Source organism: Balaenoptera borealis (assembly GCF_965194805.1).
Source record: "Balaenoptera borealis genome assembly, chromosome: 14".
In the NCBI taxonomy this organism is placed as follows: Eukaryota; Metazoa; Chordata; class Mammalia; order Artiodactyla; family Balaenopteridae; genus Balaenoptera; species Balaenoptera borealis.
Window position 1 is genome coordinate 7,564,737 of NC_138875.1, and position 22,835 is coordinate 7,587,571.

Consider the following 22,835-nt stretch of genomic DNA (forward strand, 5'->3'; position numbering starts at 1 on the left):
TAATAAATACAAATTTACATCATCGGTTTTAATTGGTGCAAATTATTTTATTTTTTAAATCAATGACAAACTAGTGGACAATTACTTCATTAATTTTTCTGTTTTATAAAAAGCACTGTAGTGATCTTCCTTGTACATTTTCTAACTTTTATCCGTGGTGCTTGTTTGCTTATGATTTGGTCATCTTTGCTAGCAAATCCCTATTTTAGAGGTTGCCCGTGGGAATCCTGAGAGGTATGTGTTGCTGAAGGAGAATTACCAATTCTGAGTCATTTTAGACAAATTCCTGGGCTTGTGATGTCCAGAATCATAAAGGTGGTATAATGGCACAAAAATGCCAGCAAGGGCAGATATGGGATTGCAGTTTTCAGAAAAGTCTAGCCTAGGAGAGGAAGTCTCCTAAACATTTTTCTTTGATGGCATTCGAATTTTTTTTTCTTAATCACTTTTTACTGGAAGCTTTGACTTCTGTTTCCCCAGCTGGCCGGAGCCCAGGCACTGTCTGTTGCTCTGCAGGCACAGCTGTGAATATGAATGCATGTCCTGTGTTCATTACACAGATGAACCAAGGTTCCCGGGTCCAATTCACTCCTCTGGAAAGCTTTCTCCTCATGTCATCTTTTTGGTGGCACTTCTTTTCTTTCTTGTAAGCTGAACTATGCACTTAAATGTTTGTTATATTTTACTTAGTACTTACTTCTAAGTATTTTCAGTACATAAAGCAGCCTTATTTTTGGAAAGAGAAAGCCTGTACCCCTTTGATAATCAGAAAGAAAAAGTAAAAAAAAAAAAAAACTTTAATTTGCTCCATTTGTGTTCAAAACAACATCCAAACTCTGGAGCCCCTCTCAGCTATCTCCACTCTTCTTCCTCTGCTCCCAAAACTACTTTGAAAACATGAAGGAACTTCTTCAGTTCTTGTTTGCATTTCTACATGGAATTCTTTTTTCTCTTCACCCACCTGTTGAAAGCCATTCAAAGCCCTCCATAAATGACATATTTTGAAAAAACCTGATCTGGAAGAGCTCTGTATTAGTTCTAGGACTGTCATAATTAATTTTCACAGACTGGGTGGTTTAAAACAACAGAAGTTTACTCTGTCACAGTTCCCTAGGCTGGAAGACCAAAATCAAGGTGTCAACAGAGCTGGTTTCATCTGGAGGCTCTGAGGAAGGATCTGTTCCGTGCTTCTCTCCTGGCATATGATGGTTGTTGGCAATACTTGGCATCCCTTCATTGTAGCTGCGTCTTTCCAATCTCTCCCTTCATCTTCACATGGCTTTCTTCTCTCTCCATGTTTCCTCTATGCCTCTATCCAAATCTCCCTCTCCTTTCTCTTATAAACACACCAGTCATTGGATTTAGGGGTGACCCTAATCGACTATGACCACATCTTGATTTGATTGTATCTGCAAACCCCGTTTCCAAATAAAGCAACAAGGGTTGGGACTTGAACATATATTTTGAGGGGACACAATGCAACCCACTACGAGCTCTTTTTTATCATATCACTCTGTTTTGCTACTGGAGCATTTTGTATAAAGGCTTCTTTCTAATCTGTTTATATTCAATCTTCTACAAATATATGGATACATAGGGACAAGTTGGCAAAAAATAAATTCAGTCTTGAGGTCTATTGCACTGTTGAATATTAATTGCTTAAAAGATTTTCTAGAAAGCTTAAATTAGAAAGTCTTACATATTTTTAAGCTAGTTTACTGAGATGAGATGCCTCTTTAAGAAACATACTCAATTTTAAGTCTTCATTCAACACTTCAAATTAAAGGGTTTTTTTCTGAATAAAAATATTCAAACCACTTTTCTGCTTCAAAGATTTCAAAGTCTGGCACCCAATTATAGATGGCTTGATATCTTAGAAAAGAACAGTTCTGTATAACAGAATAACATATGGTACAATTTTAGAGTGACACATGAAGGGTAATATTCTTTATGTAAATCCTGAAAATAAAGCAAAAGTACATTTTCTTAATGTGCAGGAATAAGGAATAACAACAATGCTTCCCCATCTGACCATTTTCCAGCTGACACTCTATGGTAATTGTTCGTAAAGCTTGAAAAACATTTTGTGCAGTCTTGCCCAGAGAGCAGTTAGTTCTAACTTTCTGCAGCTTGATTGACTTCTGGGGAAATCTACTTTGTTGGCTCCAAGAAAGATCACAGAAGTTAGCTTCATTGTGTGAAACGATAGGCAGAAAACCATGCAGAGGCAACCTGGCAGGAAGGGTGGCTCACTGGACGTGAGAATGGAGTGACGGAATGATACAGGGTGCTGACACAGCAGATGGCCAATTAGCTATAGCTCATTTTACTGTTCACAAAGTTCAAAGGCAGGGATCTAAAGCAGGACCAGGGTGAAAGTGAAAAAGCAAGCCACTAGAATTGGAACTTAAACAGAAGACTCCAGGGATATGTAGTAGATTTTATTCTCCAGTCAACAATTTCTAGAGTTTATCAGTCTTTAGTGAGTGTTTAAACCAGGATATATCAGTTTTATACATGTTACACTTAATGGTATATGCTTAATTTAATTGTTAATCAGCTTATACATTTTCCTCTCATAGTGAACTAATTCGTCTTTCTTTCCAATGTCCCAAATCAAAGAACCTCTTTTAGGTGATGGTGCATTAGCCCCATTCATCCTAAATGGCATCAACTAACCTCGGCCACAATTTTGGTGCCTACGTAGGGACTGCTCTGCACTGAACCTACCAGACAACTCGACTTACCTCCAGTACACATCAGCACCTGGACACTGTAAAGTAATAAGTCATAAAATTTTGCTCAAATCAGTTCTGTCTCTGATTTATTATCATACCAACCTTATAAAACCATGCCCAAATTTTACCAAACTAATTTAGCCTTGCTATGAGAGGGTGCAAATGCAGGTTGGGTATTTTTTATTCAATGTGAGTCTGAGAGGAGCATTAAAAATTCAAAGTCTCATTACACTGTCACTGCCACACAGCATTTCACTTTCTCTAAAGAAATAACTTCAAAATCCCAACACATTTCAGATCACATAAGGCCACTAGCTTCTGTTTTTTAATGATTTCTTCCAAATCTCATAGCAGGATAGCTAAGAACCAGATGGTTATAAACTGGCAATTCTATCCCACAGTGACTGAGTCAGCTAGAAATATAACTTGTTACAACCTCATTCAAGTTGTCTTTTGTATTGAACAATCAATAAACAGAAAAGTCTCCCATTATCCCCAAAGTAAATGGACTGCTCATAAAAGTGCTGGGCTGACATCACTTGAAACTGAAGGAGTATGTTTATCCACAGACCATGTAGCTGAGCAGCTGCAGTGAATTTTTTTCTAATGTCACACCCTAATTTGACTTCTTAAATGTAATAAAATTGATTTCCTCCTTCATACGGGATATATACCAGCTGTTATTTTGAGTTATACAAACTATATTTTAAAAACTTAAAGTCATATTTGATTATGAACTGAACAATCATTAGAATTTGTTAGTTGTTTCACTAGCTTACTTTTATCGAATTAACTTTAATACTACAAACTTGAAAAGTTCTATAATCTGCGCAGCATAGTTGGAGTATAGGACCTTTATGAGCAGACTTTCCTTCATTCTTAAGCAGAAGTTGAGCCCTTCCAAAATTAAATAATCCACATGGTTCAAAGGATTTCTTAATCAGGAAAGAGGATTTTTTAAAATCAAATAAAAATCACTTTTGGTGAAATTACACGTATTTTATTATAAAATTAATGAATAGTAATGGTACTTTACAGTAGGTTCTATTCACCTAAGTCCAAGAACAGGTTCCTAGTCCAGCATGTCTTAACGATTTAACGCAGATGCTTAACCAGTTCATTTCTAATGTTTAAAGGTTCTAGGCCATGGGTGGGAGCCAACACAGGTTTTGCAATTGCATATATAATAAAAATGCTAATCAAAAAATGCTTAATGTATGCCTATTACCTTTCAATCTAAATTCAAGAATGATTTTTGATTGCATCCTTTTTGGACATATTTGTGGTAGGAAAAGATTATAGGAAACCTGAGAAGCAGAAAAACATAGAAAATCTTCTGGAAAAAAATACTTTCATAAAACAATCAGTAATAAAACTAAAGATAAAAATATATCTTACTAATATAAACAATTACCAGGAAAAGAGGTTATATTAAAAAACAATATTCTCTTAAAAACGAAGATATAGTAATCCTCCAAAGAATGGGAGGGAGGAAGAAATTGAAGGAGTCTCATTTTAGCTCAATTCCAGGCAGAGGAAACACAACATGCAAAGGAATGAAACAGTAAATGGCATGGCATATTTGAGAAACTATATTAAAAAAAAAGATTAGGAACCAAGATGGCAGAGTAGAAGGAAGTGCTCTCACTCCCTCTTGCGAGAACACCAGAATCACAACTAGCTGCTGGACAATCATCAACAGGAAGACACTGGAACTCACCAAAAAAGATACCCCACATCCAAAGACAAAGGAGAAGCCAAAATGAGATGGTAGGAGGGGCTCAGTCACAGTAAAATCAAATCCCATAACTGCTGGGTGGGTGACTCACAGACTGGAGAACACTTATACCACAGAAGCCCACCCACTGGAGTGAAGGTTCTGAGCCCCACATCAGGCTTCCCAACCTGGGGGTCCAGCAATGGGAGGAGGGATTCCTAGAGAATCAGACTTTGAAGCCTAGTGGGAATTGATTGAAGGACTTCCACAGGACTGGGGGAAACAGAGACTCCACTCTAGGAGGGCACACACAAAGCAGTGTGCGCATTGGGACCCAGGGGAAGGAGCAGTGACCCCAGGAGAGACTGAACCAGACCTACCTGCTAGTGTTGGAGGGTCTCCTGCAGAGGCGGGGGGTGGATGTGGCTCACCGTGGGGACAAGGACACTGGTAGCAGAAGTTCTGGGAAATACTCCTTGGCATGAGCCCTCCCGGGAGTCTGTCATTAGCCCCACCAAAAAGCCCAGGTAGGCTCCAGTGTTGGGTTGCCTCAGGCCAAACAACCAACAAGGAAGGAACCCAGCCTCCCCCATCAACAGTCAAGTGGATTAAAGTTTTACTGAGCTCTGCCCACCAGAGCAACAGTCAGCTCTACCCACCACCAGTCCCTCCCATCAAGCCTCTTAGATAGCCTCAACCATCAGAGGGCAGAGAGCAGAAGCAAGAAGAACTACAATCCTGCAGCCTGTGGAAAAAAAACCACATTCACAGAAAGATAGACAAGATGAAAAGGCAGAGGGCTATATACCAGATGAAGGAACAAGAAAAAAACCCAGAAAAACAACTAAGTGAAGTGGAGATACACAACTTTCCAGAAAAAGAATTCAGAATAATGATAGTGAAGATGATCCAGGACCTCGGAAAAACAATGGAGGCAAAGATCGAGAAGATGCAAGAAATGTTGAAAAAAGACCTAGAAGAATTATAGAACAAACAAACAGAGATGAACAATACAATAACTGAAATGAAAACTACACTAGAAGGAATCAATAGCAGAATAACTGAGGCAGAAGAACGGATAAGTGACCTAGAAGACAGAATGGTGGAATTCACTGCTGCAGAACAGGATAAAGAAAAAAGAATGAAAAGAAATGAAGACAGCCTAAGAGACCTCTGGGACAACATTAAACGCAACAACATTCGCATTATAGGGGTCCCAGAAGGAGAAGAGAGAGAGAAAGGGCCAGAAAAAAATATTTGAAAAGACTATAGTCGAAAACTTCCCTAACATGGGAAAGGAAATAGCCACCCAAGTCCAGGAAGCACAGAGAGTCCCATACAGGATAAATCCAAGGAGAAACATGCTGAGACACATAGTAATCAAATTGACAAAAATTAAAGACAAAGAAAAATTAATGAAAGCAACAAGGGAAAAATGACAAATAACATACAAGGGAACTCCCATAAGGTTAACAGCTGATTTCTCAGCAGAAACTCTATAAGCCAGAAGGGAGTGGCAGGACATATAAAGTGATGAAAGGGAAAAACCTACAACCAAGATTACTCTACCAAGCAAGGATCTCATTCAGATTCAATGCAGAAATCAAAAGCATTACAGACAAGCAAAAGCTACGAAAATTCAGCACCACCAAACCAGCTCTATAACAAATGCTAAAGGAACTTCTCTAAGTGGGAAACACAAGAGAAGAAAATGGTCATAGGAACATACATATAGATAAGTACCTTAAATGTGAATTGATTAAATGCTCCAATCAAAAGACACAGGCTTGCTGAATGGATGGAAAAACAAGACCCATATATATGCTGTCTACAAGAGACCCACTTCAGACCTATGGACACATACAGAATGAAAGTAAGGGGATGGAAAAAGATATTCCATGCAAATGGAAATCAAAAGAAAGCTGGAGTAGCTATGCTCATTTCAGATAAAATGGACTTTAAAATAAATAATGTTACAAGAGACAAGGAAGGACACTATATAATGATCAAGGGATCAATCCAAGAAGAAGATAAAGCAATTACAAATATATATGCACCCAACATAGGAGCACCTCAATACATAAGGCAACAGCTGACAGCTATAAAAGAGGAAATCAACAGTAACACAATAATAGTGGGGGACTTCAACACCTCACTTACACCAATGGACAGATCATCCAAAATGAAAATAAATAAGGAAACAGAAGCTTTAAATGACACAATAGACCAGATAGATTTAATTGATATTTATAGGACATTCCATCCAAAAACAGCAGATTACACTTTCTTCTCAAGTGCACATGGAATATTCTCCAGGATAGATCACATCTTGGGTCACAAATCAAGCCTCAGTAAATTTAAGAAAATTGAAATCATATCAAGCATCTTTTCTGACCACAACGCTATGAGATTAGAAATGAATTACATAAAAAACACAAACACATGGAGGCTAAACAATACATTACTAAATAACCAAGAGATCGCTGAACAAATCAAAGAGGAAATCAAAAAATACCTAGAGACAAATGACAATGAAAACACGATGATCCAAAACCTATAGGAGGCAGCAAAAGCAGTTCTAAGAGGGAAGTTTATAGATATACAAGCCTACCTCAAGAAACAAGAAAAAGCTCAAGTAAACAATCTAACCTTACACCTAAAGGAACTAGAGCAAGAAGAACAAAGAAAACCCAAAGTTAGCAGAAGGAAAGAAATCATAAAGATCAGAGCAGAAAAAAATGAAATAGAAACACAGAAAACAATAGCAAAGGTCAAAAAACTAAAAGCTGGTTCTTTGAGAAGATAAACAAAGTTGATAAACCATTAGTAAGACTCATCAAGAAAAACAGGGAGAGGACTCAAATCAATAAAATTAGAAATGAAAAAGGAGAAGTTACAACAGACACAGCAGAAATACAAAGCATCCTAAGAGACTACTACAAGCAACTCTATGCCAATAAAATGGACAACCTGGAAGAAATGGACAAATTCTTAGAAAGGTATAACCTTCCAAGGCTGAACCAGGAAGAAATAGAAAATATGAACAGACCAATCACAAGTAATGAAATGGAAACTGTGATTAAAAATCTTCCAACAAACAAAAGTCCAGGACCAGATGGCTTCACAGGTGAATTCTATCAAACATTTAGAGAAGAGGTAACACCCATCCTTCTAAAACTCTTCCAAAAAATTGCAGAGGAAGGAACACTCCCAAACTCATTTTATGAGGCTACCATCACCCTGACACTAAAACCAGAAAAAGATACTACAAGAAAAGAAAATTACAGACCAATATCACTGGTGAATATAGATGCAAAAATCCTCAACAAAATACTAGCAAACAGAATCCAACAACACATTAAAAGGATCATACACCATGATCAAGTGGGATTTATCTAAGGGATGCAAGGATTCTTCAGTATACGCAAATCAATCAGTGATACACCATATTAACAAACTGAAGAAGAAAAAACATATGATCATCTCAATAGATGCAGAAAAAGCTTTTGACAAAATTCAACACCCATTTATCATAAAACCTCTCCAGAAAGTGGGCATAGAGGGAACCTACCTCAACATAATAAAGACCATATATGACAAAGCCACAGCAAACATCATTCTCAATGGTGAAAAACTGAAAGCATTTCCTCTAAGATCAGGAACAAGACAAGGATGTCCACTCTCACCACTATTATTCAACATAGTTTTGTAAGTCCTAGCCACGGCAATCAGAGAAGAAAAAGAAGTAAAAGGAATACAAATTGGAAAAGAAGAAGTAAAACTGTCACTGTTTACAGATGACATACTATACATAGAGAATCCTAAAGATGCCACCAGAAAACTACTAGAGCTAATCAATGAATTTGGTAAACTTGCAGGATACAAAATTAATGCACAGAAATCTTTTGCATTCCTATACACTAATGGTGAAAAATCTGAAAGAGAAATTAAGGAAATACTCCCATTTATCATTGCAACAAAAAGAATAAAATACCTAGGCATAAACCTACCTAGGGAAAGAAAAAACCTGTATGCAGAAAACTATAAGACACTGATGAAAGAAATTAAAGATGATGCAAACAGATGGAGAGATATACCATGTTCTTGGATTGAAAGAATCAATATTGTGAAAATGACTATACTACCCAACGCAATCTACAGATTCAATGCAATCCCTATCAAATTACCAATGGCATTTTTTACAGAACTAGAACAAATCATCTCACATTTTGTATGGAGACACAAAGACCCCGAATAGCCAAAGCAGTCTTGAGGAAAAAAAACAGAGCTGGAGGAATCAGACTCCCTAACTTCAGACTATATTACAAAGCTATAGTAATCAAGACAATATGGTACTGGCACAAAAACAGAAACATAGATCAATGGAACAAGATAGAAAGCCCAGAGATAAACCCACACACCTATGGTCAACTAATCTACGACAAAGGAGGCAAGGAGGTACAATGGAGAAAAGACAGTCTCTTCAAGAAGTGGTGCTGGGAAAACTGGACAGCTACATGTAAAAGAATGAAATTAGATACTCCCTAACACCATACACAAAAATGAACTCAACATGGATTCGAGATCTAAATGTAAGACCGGACACTATAAAACTCTTAAGAGGAAAACATAGGAAGAACACTCTTTGACATAAATCACAGCAAGATCTTTTTGGATCCACCTCCTAGAGTAATGGAAATAAAAACAAAAATAAACAAATGGGACCTAATGAAACTTCAAAGCTTTTGCACAGCAAAGGAAACCATAAACAAGACGAAAAGACAACCCTCAGAATGGGAGAAAATATTTGCAAACGAATCAACGGACAAAGGATTAATCTCCAAAATATATAAACAGCTCATGCAGCTCAATATTAAAAAAACAAACAACCCAATCCAAAAATGGGCAGAAGACCTAAACAGACATTTCTCCAAAGAAGACATACAGATGGCCAAGAAGCACATGAAAAGCTGCTCAACATCCCTAATTATTAGAGAAATGCAAATCGAAACTACAGTGAGGTATCACCTCACACCAGTTAGAATGGGCATCATCAGAAAATCTACAAACAACAAATGCTGGAGAGAGTGTGGAGAAAAGGGAACCCTCTTGCACTGTTGGTGGGAATGTAAATTGATACAGCCACTATGGAGAACAGTATGGAGGTTCCTTAAAAAATTAAAAATAGGGCTTCCCTGGTGGCGCAGTGGTTGAGAGTCTGCCTGCCGATGCAGGGGACACAGGTTCGAGCCCTGGTCTGGGAGGATCCCACATGCCGCAGAGCAACTGGGCCCGTGAGCCACAATTACTGAGCCTGCGCGTCTGGAGCCTGTGCTCCGCAACGGGAGAGGCCGTGATGGTGAGAGGCCCGCGCACCGCAATGAAGAGTGGCCCCTGCTTGCCACAACTAAAGAAAGCCCTCGCAGAGAAATGAAGACCCAACATAGCCATAAAATAAAATAAATTAATAAAAAAAAAAATTAAAAATAGAATTACCATATGATCCAGCAATCCCACTACTGGGCATATGCCCAGAGAAAACCATAATTCAAAAAGACACATGCACCCCAATATTCACTGCGGCACTATTTACAATAGCCAGGTCATGGAAGCAACCTAAATGCCAATCGACAGACGAATGGATAAAGAAGTTGTGGCTCATATATACAATGGAATGTTACTCAGCCATAAAAGGGAACGAAATTGGGTCATTTGTTGAGATGTGGATGGATCTAGAGACTGTCATACAAAGTGAAGTCAGTCAGAAAGAGAAAAACAAATATCGTATATTAACACATGTATGTGGAACCTAGAAAAATGGTACAGATGAACCGGTTTGCAGGGCAGAAGTTGAGACACAGATGTAGAGAACAAATGTATGGACACCAAGGGGGGAAAACCGTGGTGGGGTGGGGATGGTGGTGTGCTGAACTGGGCGATTGGGACTGACAGGTATACACTGATGTGTATAAAATTTATGACTAATAAGAACCTGCAGTATAAATGAACAAACAAACAAAGAAAACAACTAATACTAAACTTTCTTTGGGTATTTGTATGGAAATATGTTAATATAAATGTTTTAGACATTACATGAAATTTCTAAGAAAAAAACAAAACGAAGATATAGGATTTGGGAAATACAATGTGAATAAACTGAAACACGATTAACGGATATCCAGGTATTTGAGGTACAAAGTAACACTTATGCAAAACTTTTAAAAAATTTAAGAAGTTTATGTATATATTGGCATTTGGGTTTTGCCCAAATAGTTTTCATTTTTACTGTGGGGCGATTTATTCATGAATATTCCATTACAAATTTCAAATGGGAAAAACTATAAAAATAACTTCATTATATTACAGAATAAATTCAATGCTTCAAATAATTATTTAGGAAATTAACCAGGTTGTTCCGACTTTAAATATTACTTGCCCTGAATTATTTGGAGATAACTTTTCAGATTTCATATACTGACAAAGACTGACATAGATGAGCTCTTCCTTTCCTTTTCTCTTTTCCTTAATGAAGGTAACAGAATTTATTACCCAACCTCTGGGTTTCCAACATCGAAGCCATCTGTTCCTTTATTCACTAGGCATTGAACATACTCCAAAAAAAAAAAAAAGAATGAACAAGGGCTCTCTTTTCAAGGAATGGGAATACAGCAGAGGTACTAAGATGAGGGGCAGGAAGCATGAGATCCTACACCGAGGATGGAAGGAAATGTAGAGATGGTTGGTTGAAGTGTGCGGGGGGCATACTAGGCTGGGGGATCTCATACAAGGTCTACACGTTAGGAAGGAGCAAGACACACACGTATGTACGCGTGCACATGTGTCTTTGTACTCATGAATCATACACAAGGTACATAGGTACACATTTAGGATTATTTTTATTGTTTGTTGTTATTGCTATCAGTTTCTTTTTAGCGTGTTAGACTATACCACTTTTTATTTCTGCAATTGTTTCTCTAATCTGTCTTTTAACTTAAAAATACATTATAGTTGATCTTACAGATAACTGATATAGAGCTAGTATTTTATTGCAAGTTTTACTGAGATAATTGCAGATTCACTTGTAATAATAAGAAATACTACAGAGAGATCCTGTGTATATTTTGACCACTTTCTTCTCTCTGACCCCAATGTTAATATTTTGCAAAATTATAGTACAACATCACAACCAGGATACTGACATTGGAAGTCCACTGATTTTATTCAGATTTCCTCAGTTTTACTTGTACTTATTTGTGTGTGTGTGTGTGTGTTGAATTCTACACAATTTATCACCTTATGGATTTGTGTGTGCACCATCACAATCAAGGTAACTGCCCAGGTCCAATACAAGTTCGTGTTACCCTTTTATGACCATACACTCCCCGCCTCCACACCCCCAAACCCCTACCCTAACCTCTGACAACTAAACTGTCCTCCATTTGTAAAATGTGTCATTTCACAGATGTTCTATAAATGAAATCACAAAGTATATAATCTTTTGGGATTGGCTTTTTTTCACTGGGCCTAATTCACTTGAGATTCACCCAGGCTGCTGCATGTATCAAACATTTGTTCCTTTTCACTGCTGAGGAGTAGTTCACGGTATGAGTATACCACAGTTTGTCGAAGGACCTCTGGGCTCTTTCCAGTTTTTGACTATTATGAATAAAGCTATTATGAACATTTTTGTACAGGTGTATATGTGTGTGTGAACATAAGTTTCTTTTGTTTTCCCCTGAGATAAATATCCAAGAGTGCAATTGCTGGATTGTGTAATAATTACATATTTAATTTTATAAAAAGCTGCCATCCACTTTCCACAGTGGCTGGACCACTTTACATTCCCACCAGCAACGTATGAGTGATCCAGTTTCCCTGCAACCTCTCAAGCATTAAGTGGTATCACTATTATTTTTTTTTAATTTCAGCCATTCAGATAGGTGCACAGTGATATCTCATTATGGTTTAATTTGCATTTCCCTGATGATTAACTTTTTAAAAACTTGGATACATTCATGGGAACGTTCACATATGCATAATTTCATATAAATGGGATATTTTATATATACTGGGTATTTTCTTCTGTTCATTTTATTTTATTACTTTTCCTTTTTGCTTGCCTTTTTTTTACCCATCTTCCTTTCTATCTACCTTGTTATCATCTCCTCCTCGCCCCAGGTAATGCTTGTTAAAACACACACTCTTTCAATTTTTCTTTTACAAAATGGGATTATTCACTACATACTTCTCTGCTGGTTGTTTTGCCTGAAGAACTACACTTCTTAGAAATGTCTTCAAGTTAATTGGGTTAATTAGAATTCTTCCTAGTGATTGCATAATATTTCATGATAAGGATATACCATAATTTATTCAATGATTCTCCTAATAGGCATTCACTTGTTTCCAATTTTGTTGTCATTACACATAATGTATAATACACAGGATATATTCCCAAAGGGGTTCACTGAGTCAAGGGTATGCATGTTTATAATGGCAGCTGTCAGTTTTCTTGAAAAAAATAATTGAAACAATTTACATTCTCACTAGCCATTATGAGAGTACATTTTGATCTTCATTTTCATTAGAAGTAAATGTGAGAGCTCCTTTTAATTGTGGCTTTAATCTTGTTATTTTAGTTTTCACGTCTGACTGCTTTTAAGTTTGAGTCTGTTTTCCATGTAATTTTGTCATTTTATTAAAAGATATAGACTACTCCATCTTAATATCTATCTGAAAAACATAATTTGCAAGAAAAAATACTCAAATTCCTTGTTTTTAAGTACTTCCTTTTTTCCCATTGGCATGCCACGAAGTTAAGACAATTTTTAAAAATTGTGCCATGGCTTCTTAAGCACTTTTACTACCATCTAAAAGCAGACTGTTACATCTACACATAAAAAAATGGTTTAAAAAATAAATAATACTTTCAAATTAATCATAATTTAAACTAGTTGAAAACTCTGCAAGAAATGCAAAAAAAGGCGTTCTTCATTTTTACACTTAGATCTTGCCTCAGTCTCACTGTCAGGAGATTCTTCCATTGAAATTTAAGGCCATTTTCTTTTAAAGAAGAGCCTTTCATTTCTCAAAAATCTTACATGAACCATGAAACTACCACCACTGCCAAAAAAGAAAACAAAAGCTTCCAATTTCAGACCTGTGGGTTACAACTGTGAGTCTAAATTTCAGAATTATGGAGAAACATAATTCAATATCATTCTTATCAGAAATAAGAGGCTCTGGTATTGCCTATGTACCCACAACACAAATCAGTACAAATAAAAATCGTAAAACAACAGTGAAAATTGAAACATACAAACAATAAAGAAAATGCTCTTTTACCTGTTTTGGAAAACCAATTCTCTGGTTGTTGTTAGTTTTTTTTTTTTCTTTTTTTTTTTTAACATCTTTATTGGAGTATAATTGCTTTAAAATGTTGTGTTAGTTTCTGCTGTATAACAAAGTGAATCAGCTATATGTATACAAATATCTTCATATCCCCTCCCTCTTGCATCTGTCTCCCACCCTCCCTATTCCACCCCACTAGGTGGTCACAAAGCACCGAGCTGATCTCCCTGTGCTATGTGGGTGCTTCCCACCATCTATTTTACATTTGGTAGTGTATATATGTCAATGTCACTCTCTGACTTCGTCTCAGCTTACACTTCCCCCTCCCCATGTCCTCAAGTTCATTCACTACGTCTGCATTTTTATTCCTGTCCTGACCCTAGGTTCTTCAGAACCATTATTTTTTTTTTAGATTCCATATGTATGTGTTAGCATACGGTATTTGTTTTTCTCTTTCTGACTTACTTCACTCTTTATGACAGACTCTAGGTCCATCCACCTCACGACAAATAACTCAATTTCATTTATTTTTATGGCTGAGTAATATTCCATTGTATACATGTGCCACATCTTCTTTTTCCATTCATCTGTCGATGGACACTTAGGTTGCTTCCATGTCCTGGCTATTGTAAATAGTGCTGTAAAGAACATTGTGATACATGACTCCTTTTGAATTATGGTGTTCTCAGGGTATATGCCCAGTAGTAGGATTGCTGGGTTGTATGGTAGTTCTACTTTTAGTTTTTAAGGAACCTTCTTATTGTTCTCCATAGTGGTTGCATCAATTTACTTTCCCACCAACAGTGCAAGAGGGTTCCTTTCTCTCCACACCCTCTCCAGTACTTATTGTTTGTAGATTTTTTGATGATGGCCATTCTGACTGGTGTGAGGTGAACCTCATTATAGTTTTGATTTGCATTTCTCTAATGATTAGTGATGTTGAGCATCCTTTCAAGTGTTAGTTGGCAATCTGTGTATCTTCTTAGGAGAAATGTCTATTTAGATCTTCTGCCCATTTTTGGATTGGGTTGTTTGTTTTTCTGATATTGAGCTGCATGAGCTGCTTGTATATGTTGGAGATTAATCCTTGTCAGTGGCTTCATTTACAAATATTTTCCCCCACACTGGGGGCTGTCTTTTCATCTTGTTTATGGTTTACTTTGCTGTGCAAAAGCTTTTAAGTTTCATTAGGTCCCATTTGTTTATTTTTGTTTTTATTTCCATTTCTCTAGGAGGTGGATCAAAAAGAATCTTGCTGTGATTTATGTAATAGACGGTTCTTCCTATGTTTTCCTCTAAGAGTTTTATAGTGTCTGGCCTTACATTAAGGTCTTTCATCCATTTTGAGTTTATTTTTCGGTACAGTGTTAGGAAGTGTTTTAATTTCATTATTTTACATGTAGCTGTCCAGTTTTCCCAGCACCACTTATTGAAGAGGCTGTCTTTTCTCCATTGTATATTCTTGCCTCCCTTATCAAAAATAAGGTGACCATATGTGCGTGTATTTACCTCTGGGCTTTCTATCCTGTTCCATTGATCTATATTTCTGTTTTTGTGCCAGTATCATACTATCTTGATTACTGTAGCTTTGTAGTATAGTCTGAAGTTTTGGAGTCTGATTCCTCCAGCTCCGTTTTTCTTTCTCAAGATTGCTTTGGCTATTTGGGGTCTTTTCTGTTTCCATACGAATTGTGTCATTTTTAGTTCTCATTCTGTGAAAAATGCCATTGGTAATTTGATAGGGATTGCGTTGAATGTGTAGATTGCTTTGGGTAGTATAGTCATTTTCACAATGTTGATTCTTCGAATCTAAGAACATGGTATATCTCTCCATCTGTTTGCATCATCTTTAATTTCTTTCATCAATGTCTTATACTTTTCTGCTTACAGGTCTTTTGTCTCCTTTTATTCTTTTTGTTGCAATGGTGAATGGGAGTGTTTCCTTAATTTGTCTTTCAGATTTTTCATCATTAGTGTATAGGAATGCAAGAGATTTCTGTGCATTAATTTTGTATCCTGCTACTTTACCAACTTCATTGATTAGCTCTAGGAGTTTTCTAGTGGCATCTTTAGGATTCTCTATGTATAGTATGTCATGTCATCTGCAAACAGTGATAGTTTTACTTCTTTACCAATTTGGATTCCTTTTATTTCTTTTTCTTCTTTGATTGCTGTGGCTAAAACTTCCAAAACTATGTTGAATAATAGCAGTGAGAGTGGGAAACCTTGTCTTGTTCCTGATATTAGTCGAAATGGTTTCAGTTTTTCACCACTGAGAACTATGTTGGCTGTGGGTTTGTCATATATGGCCCTTATTTTGTTGAGATAAGTTCCCTCTATGCCTACTTTCCGGAGGGTTTTTATTATAAATCAGTGTTGAATTTTGTCAAAAGATTTGTCTGCATCTATTGAGATTATCAGATGTTTTTTATCCTTCAATTTGTTAATATGGTGTATCACATTGATTGATTTGTGTGTATTGAAGAATCCTGGCATTCCTGGGATAAACCCCACTTGATCATGGTGTAGGATACTTTTATTGTGCTGTTGGATTCTGTTTGCTAATATTTTGTTCAGGATTTTTGCATCTATGTTCATCAGTGATATCGGCCTGTAGTTTTTTTTGTGTGTGTGTGACATATTTGTCTGGTTTCGATATCAGGGTGATAGTGGCCTCACAGAATGAGTTTGGGAGTGTTCCTTCCTCTACTATATTTTGGAAGACTTTGATAGGGTAGGTGTGAGCTCTTCTCTAAATGTTTGATAGAATTCTCCTGGGAAGCCATCTGTTCCTGGGCTTTTGGTTGTTGGAAGATTTTTAATCACAGTTTCAATTTCAGTGCTTGTGATTGGTCTGTTTATATTTTCTATTTCTTCCTGGTTCAGTCTCAGAAGGTTGTGCTTTTCTAAGAATTTGTCCATTTCTTCCAGGTTGTCCATTTTATTGGCACAGTGTTGCTTGTAGTAATCTCTCATGATCCTTTGTATTTCTGCAGTGTCAGTTGTTACTTCTCCTTTTTCATTTCTAATTCTGTTGATTTGAGTCTTCTCCATTTTCTTCTTGATGAGTCTGGCTAATAGTTTATCAGTTTTGTTTATCTTCTCAAAGAACCAGCTTTTACTTTTACTGATCTTTGCTACTGTTTCCTTCATTTCTTTTTCATTTACTTCTGATCTGATCTTTATGATTTCTTTCCTTCTGTTAACTTTGGGGTTTTTTTGTTCTTCTTTCTCTAATTGCTTTAGGTGTGAGGTTAGGCTGTTTGAGATTTTTCTTGTTTCTCGAGGTAGGATTGTATTGCTATAAATTTCCCTCTTAGAACTGCTTTTGCTGCAGCTCATAGGTTTTGGGGCATCGTGTTTTCACTGTCATTTGTTTCTAGGTATTTTTTGATTTCCTCTTTGATTTCTTCAGTGATCTCTTGGTTATTTAGTAGTGTACTGTTTAGCCTCCATGTGTTTGTAATTTTACAGTTTTTTCCCCTGTAATTGTTATGTAGTCTCATAGTCTTGTGATCGGCAAAGATACTTGATAAAATTTCAGTTTTCTTAAATTTACTAAGGCTTGATTTGTGACCCAAGATATGATCTATCCCAGAGAATGTTCCATAAGCACTTGAGAAGAAAGTGTATTCTGTTGTTTTGGGATGGAATGTCCTATCAATATCAGTTAAGTCCATCTTGCTTAATGCGTCATTTAAAGCTTGTGTTTCCTTATTTATTTTCATTTTGGATGATCTCTCCATTGGTGAAAGTCGGGTGTTAAAGTCCCCTACTATGATTGTGTTACTGTTGATTTCCCCTTTTATGGCTGTTAGCATTTGCCTTATGTATTGAGGTGCTGCTATGTTGCATGCATAAATATTTACAACTATTATATCTTTTTCTTGGATTGATTCCTGGATCATTATGTAGTGTCCTTCTTTGTCTCTTGTAAGAGTCTTTATTTTAAAGTCTGTTTTGTCTGATATGAGAATTGCTACTCCCACTTTCTTTTGATTTCCACTTGCATGGAATATCTTTTTCCATCCCCTCACTTTCAGTCTCTATGTGTCCCTAGGTCAGAAGTGGGTCTCTTGTAGACAGCATATATACACGTCTTGTTTTTGTATCCATTCAGCCAGTCTATGTCTTTTGGTTGGAGCATTTAATCCATTTACATTCAAGGTAATTATTGATATGTATGTTCCTATTACCATTTTCTTAATTGATTTGGGGTCATTTTTGTGGGTCTTTTTCTTCACTTGTGTTTCCTGCCTAGAGAAGTTCCTTTAGCATTTGTTGTAAAGCTGGTTTGGTGGTGCTGAATTCTCGTAGCTTTTTCTTGTCTGTAAATCTTTTGATTTCTCCGTCGAATCTGAATGAGACCCTTGCCGGGTTCAGTAATCTTGGTTGTAGGTTTTTCCCTTTCATCACTTTAAATATGTACTGCCACTCCCTTCTGGCTTGCAGGGTTTCTGCTGAAAGATCACCTGTTAACATTATGGGGATTCCCTTGTATGTTCTTTGTTGCTTTTCCCTTGCTGCTTTTAATATTTTTTCTTTGTATTTAATTTTTGATAGTTTGATTAATCTGTGTCTTGGCATGTTTCTCTTTGGGTTTATCCTGTATGGGCCTCTCTGTGCTTCCTGGACTTGATTAACTATTTCCTTTCCCATGTTAGGGACGTTTTCAATTATAATCTCTTCAAATATTTTCTCAGTCCCTTTCTTTTTCTCTTCTTCTTTTGGGACCCCTATAATTCTAATGTTGGTGTGTTTAATGTTGTCCCAGAGGTCTCTGAGACTGTACTCAGTTCTTTTCACTCTTTTTTCTTTATTCTGCTCTGCAGTAGTTATTTCCACTATTTTATCTTCCAGGTCACTTATTCGTTCTTCTGCCTCAGTTATTCTGGTATTGATTCCTTCTACAGAATTGTAAATTTCATTTATTGTGTTGTTCATCATTGTTTGTTTCCTCTTTATTTCTTCTAGGTCCTTGTTAAACGTTCTTGTATTTTCTCCATTCTATTTCCAAGATTTTGATCATCTTTACTATCATTACTCTGAATTCTTTTTCTGGTAGACTGCCTATTTCCTCTTCATTTGTTTGGTGTGGTGGGTTTTTACTTTGCTCCTTCATCTGCTGCATATTTCTCTGTCTTCCCATTTTGCTTAACTTACTGTGTTTGGGGTCTCCTTTTCTCAGGCTGCAGGTTTGTAGTCCCGTTGTTTTTTGTGTCTGCCCCCGTGGGTAAGGTTGGTTCAGTGGGTTGTGTAAGTTTCCTGGTGGAGGGGACTAGTGCCTGTGTTCTGGTAGATGAGGGTGGATCTTGTCTTTCTCGTGGGCAGGACCATGTCCAGTGCTGTGTTTTGGGGTGTCTGTGAACTTATTATGATTTTAGGCAGTCTCTCTGCTAATGGGTGGGGTTGTGTTCCTGTCTTGCTAGTTGTTTGGCATAGGGTGTCCAGTACTGGAGCTTGCTGGTCATTGAGTGGAGCTGGGTCTTAGCATTGAGACGGAGATCTCTGGGAGAGCTCTCGCCATTTGATATTACATGGTGCCAGGAGGTCTCTGGTGGTCCAATGTCCTGAACTCGGCTCTCGCACCTCAGAGGCTCAGGCCTGACCCCCGGCCGGAGCACCAAGTCCCTGTCAGCCACACAGCTTTTGGGAAGTCTAAGATCTTCTGCCAGCATTCAGTAGGTCTTCTGTAGGAGTTGTTCTATATGTAGACGTATTTTTGATGTATTTGGGGGGAGGAAGGTGATCTCCACGTCTTACTCCTCTGCCATCTTGAAGGTTCTCCTCTGGTTGTTGTTAGTTTTAATATGCAACATTATTTGAGAGCTCAGAGAAAAGTGAGGTTATGCAGTTGTAAGACAATGAACAAGAAGGCACAGATACTTTTGGATATTAATATATGATGCCAGCAAGTTTGGGATGGGTTCTATTACCACATGGGGATTTATATTACCAGTTAACAGACGTCTATGCAACCGCCAAAAAGACAATTTTTAATGATGAAATGAGGTCAGATGAGTAGTGAAGAAAGGTACATAAAAGGAATAAAGGCATTCAAGGAAAGAGGAACACTTTGATACATTCTAATTCAATTTAGCAAAGCTAAGATAAGTGTAGGTGAGGAGGTGTGAGCAATTTATTTAGGCAAAGTGACTTTATGTTTTTGAATAACGTAACCCGGTAATAAATATACCTACAAACTTTGACCATAAATACAGAAACTTTACTCCCTTTTAAAAATTACTCAACAAAGCTTCTCCTAAAGACTCATCTATTATTTGAAATTCACATCTTTCAAACCCTTAGTGCTTTTTGCTTCCATGCATTATAAAATGAATACACCATTTCCCTGAGCAAAATCTTTAAAAAACTATAATAAGCCAACTAATATATTACACAGCACAGGGATTCCAAAATCAAAAACACTGCAAGCTCCAATGATAACCTGCCTTGTGTCTCAATAATGTTAGAGTGCAGTATGAACTGGGATTCTAAAATTCAATCTGAAAGGTATTTCATTGTAATACTGAGAATCCATGAAGGCAACCAATCACTCAAAGTTCTGTTTTGAAATGTTTGGGGACCGCGGCTGTGCCGTGCCACACTCCTGCACAGCAGCACTGTTATCGTGCTACCAACTACCTCCAGCTGCACACTCACCAAGGACCAGAACACATAGCACGCGCTTGCCCTAACAGCTTCTCACCAGCATTGTTTATTTAATTCTCCGAGCTTGAAAGGAAACCTCAAGTGTCCTCAGACCACCTGGGAGCAAAAGCCAGACACATAATAAACAAGCACCCAAAACATCTGTAGAAATAGATACACTGAGCTTCTTACTAAAGCCTTCCACAGCACATTCTCATCACAATAAGCCATCCTATTCAGTGGTAGATCTCAATCCATCTGGGCTATTGTCTCAGAAGCAACTCCATGTCTTCAAGCTGGAGACAAGGCTATAATTGCTTACCTGACTCACAGGCAAATGTCTTTGACGTTTCATCATGAAAGATAATTGCCACTGCATGCTTCTTCGTCTCTCGAGGCAGCCTGGTTATATTCTTGATGTTGTGCAGTTCAGTTACCTTGAAAGAAAAATATTTTTAACTTAGTGTACAGTACATGCTATATATTGGTGCTTACACAAAATGATCAGTTATTACTGTCTTAAGCCATTTTCCAATGGCTATTTTTACTTGGTAGCCAGGTATGATGTACTGGGTACAAGGAACTGCTGTAAATAGGCCTTTAGTCATGTGGTGGTCAGGTGTGGGTGATGGGACGTGTTCCACAGTCCTGTCATTAGGTCTCAGTCTTTAGTGAGCCTGTGCCTCTGGACAGTGAGCTTAACAAGTGTTCCTCAGTCCTCCCTAACCACAGGTGGGAGAGGATGGCTGGAGTGGGCAGAAATTGGGTATTTACTTTGTCTTTAACAAGGGTACCAGTTTTGACTTGATCAATGTTCAATTCTTTCACTTTATCACACGTGTTAACTGAAAATGAAGGATTTTGGTGAAGGGAAATGATTTAATTCCATTTATGATTCACAATGCCATCCTAGAAGCACTATCAATCACTAACTAGTGTTCTAAGTGAAAAAAGATAAACAGATATACTTATATGTTTAAAAAATTTTGGTCCTCCATTTGTGAAGATGATACCTCTGATGTTGATTAGGATATACTAGTATGAAAATAGTTTAAATGACCAATTCATGGCTAAAAATTGTACTGATGACACATAATATCTGTAAAATAAAACTATGTGGCTACTTGTTAAAGAGCTTTATGTTTTTTGTCATATTTCCTTTTAAAATCTGTAGTGATCTAGACTTCTAGCCTCATAAAATAACATGCTTATCACTGTGTTGCTGTGTAGGCTGTCCATAGGGACCCTTTTGTTCTTTGTCACAATGAATTTACAGTCTACTGTCTACATTCTACATTGCAGGAAAACTAATTTTAATATATCTTTTCTTCATATTTGTTTATTTCTCTCCTTGTCATTATCTCATTTAAGATTAACATGCAAAATTAAAATGGGTAAGATAAGTGATTTTAAGTTAAATAAACTAAAAATGATTTGCTTCATATATATGCACATATATAAACACCTATATGTATTCATTTGTGAATTATACATATACTCTATCTATCTATCTATCTATCTATCTATCTATCTATCTATCTACCTACCTACCTACCTACCTACCTACCTATCTATTTGGAAATACTCATTTTCTCTTTCAGGAAAGAATAATTAGACAGTAATATCTTACAATGTCTGAGGTCTAATACTCTGGGGAGAAAGATGAGAGTTTTTTTTGGAACAATGATTTGCATATTACATTTAAAGTACATTAAAGCATGTTCTCAATGATAAACTCTTGAATTTTTAAATGATTTGATAACTGACTCAAGTAATATTTAAGCCAAATTTTTTTCTAACATAGTAAGTTAAATATATTTTAAAGAGATATTATTTTCAAGTGTTATTAATTTTAAATAAACAAATGATCTTATCAAAATTAAATAGAGACTAAAAGCAATGAACATTATGTGTTGCTTAAGAACTGATGCAATTTATGTCAGGTGAGCATAAAAGTGATATGCTGCTATGTACATTATATATAATATCTAGTTGTACCAAACAATATCATAAAAACATTTATTATTCTACTCAAAGGTCTTTCCGAATATGTTTATTTACAAATATAAAAGAATATTGGAACAGATATTGTGGATTACATCTTTTTTTGTCACCTCATAGCAAAAAATCAACAGAACAAATTAATAAATACCCTAGCAAAATGCAGCAAGCACTAGAGATTTTCTAACTTTAGTGCCTTAGGCAATCTGACAGATGATGTAGTTCAAACAAAGTGTTTGCTCTTCTGTAAAATTTACATTTAGAAATTCAGAGAACCTCTTCAAGCAGACATTGTTACACTGGTTTCCACAACAGTGCAAGGCATTTTGTTGTTGATCAATAGTGCGATGCCACCCACTTCAGTGTGTGCCCTAACACAC

At 36.8% G+C, this 22,835-nt stretch overlaps 1 protein-coding gene across 7 annotated transcripts in view; it reads right to left on the reverse strand.

Moving 5' to 3' along the window:
- Positions 1 to 22,835, reverse strand: part of DOK6 (docking protein 6) — a 396,998-nt gene that overhangs the window by 210,124 nt on the left and 164,039 nt on the right. For all 7 annotated transcript variants that reach the window (XM_082355309.1, XM_082355307.1, XM_082355311.1 and 4 more), the window contains exon 3: positions 20,777 to 20,891. In XM_082355309.1, the coding sequence (XP_082211435.1) occupies positions 20,777 to 20,891 (115 nt within the window). The remainder of the gene's footprint in view (positions 1 to 20,776; positions 20,892 to 22,835) is intronic.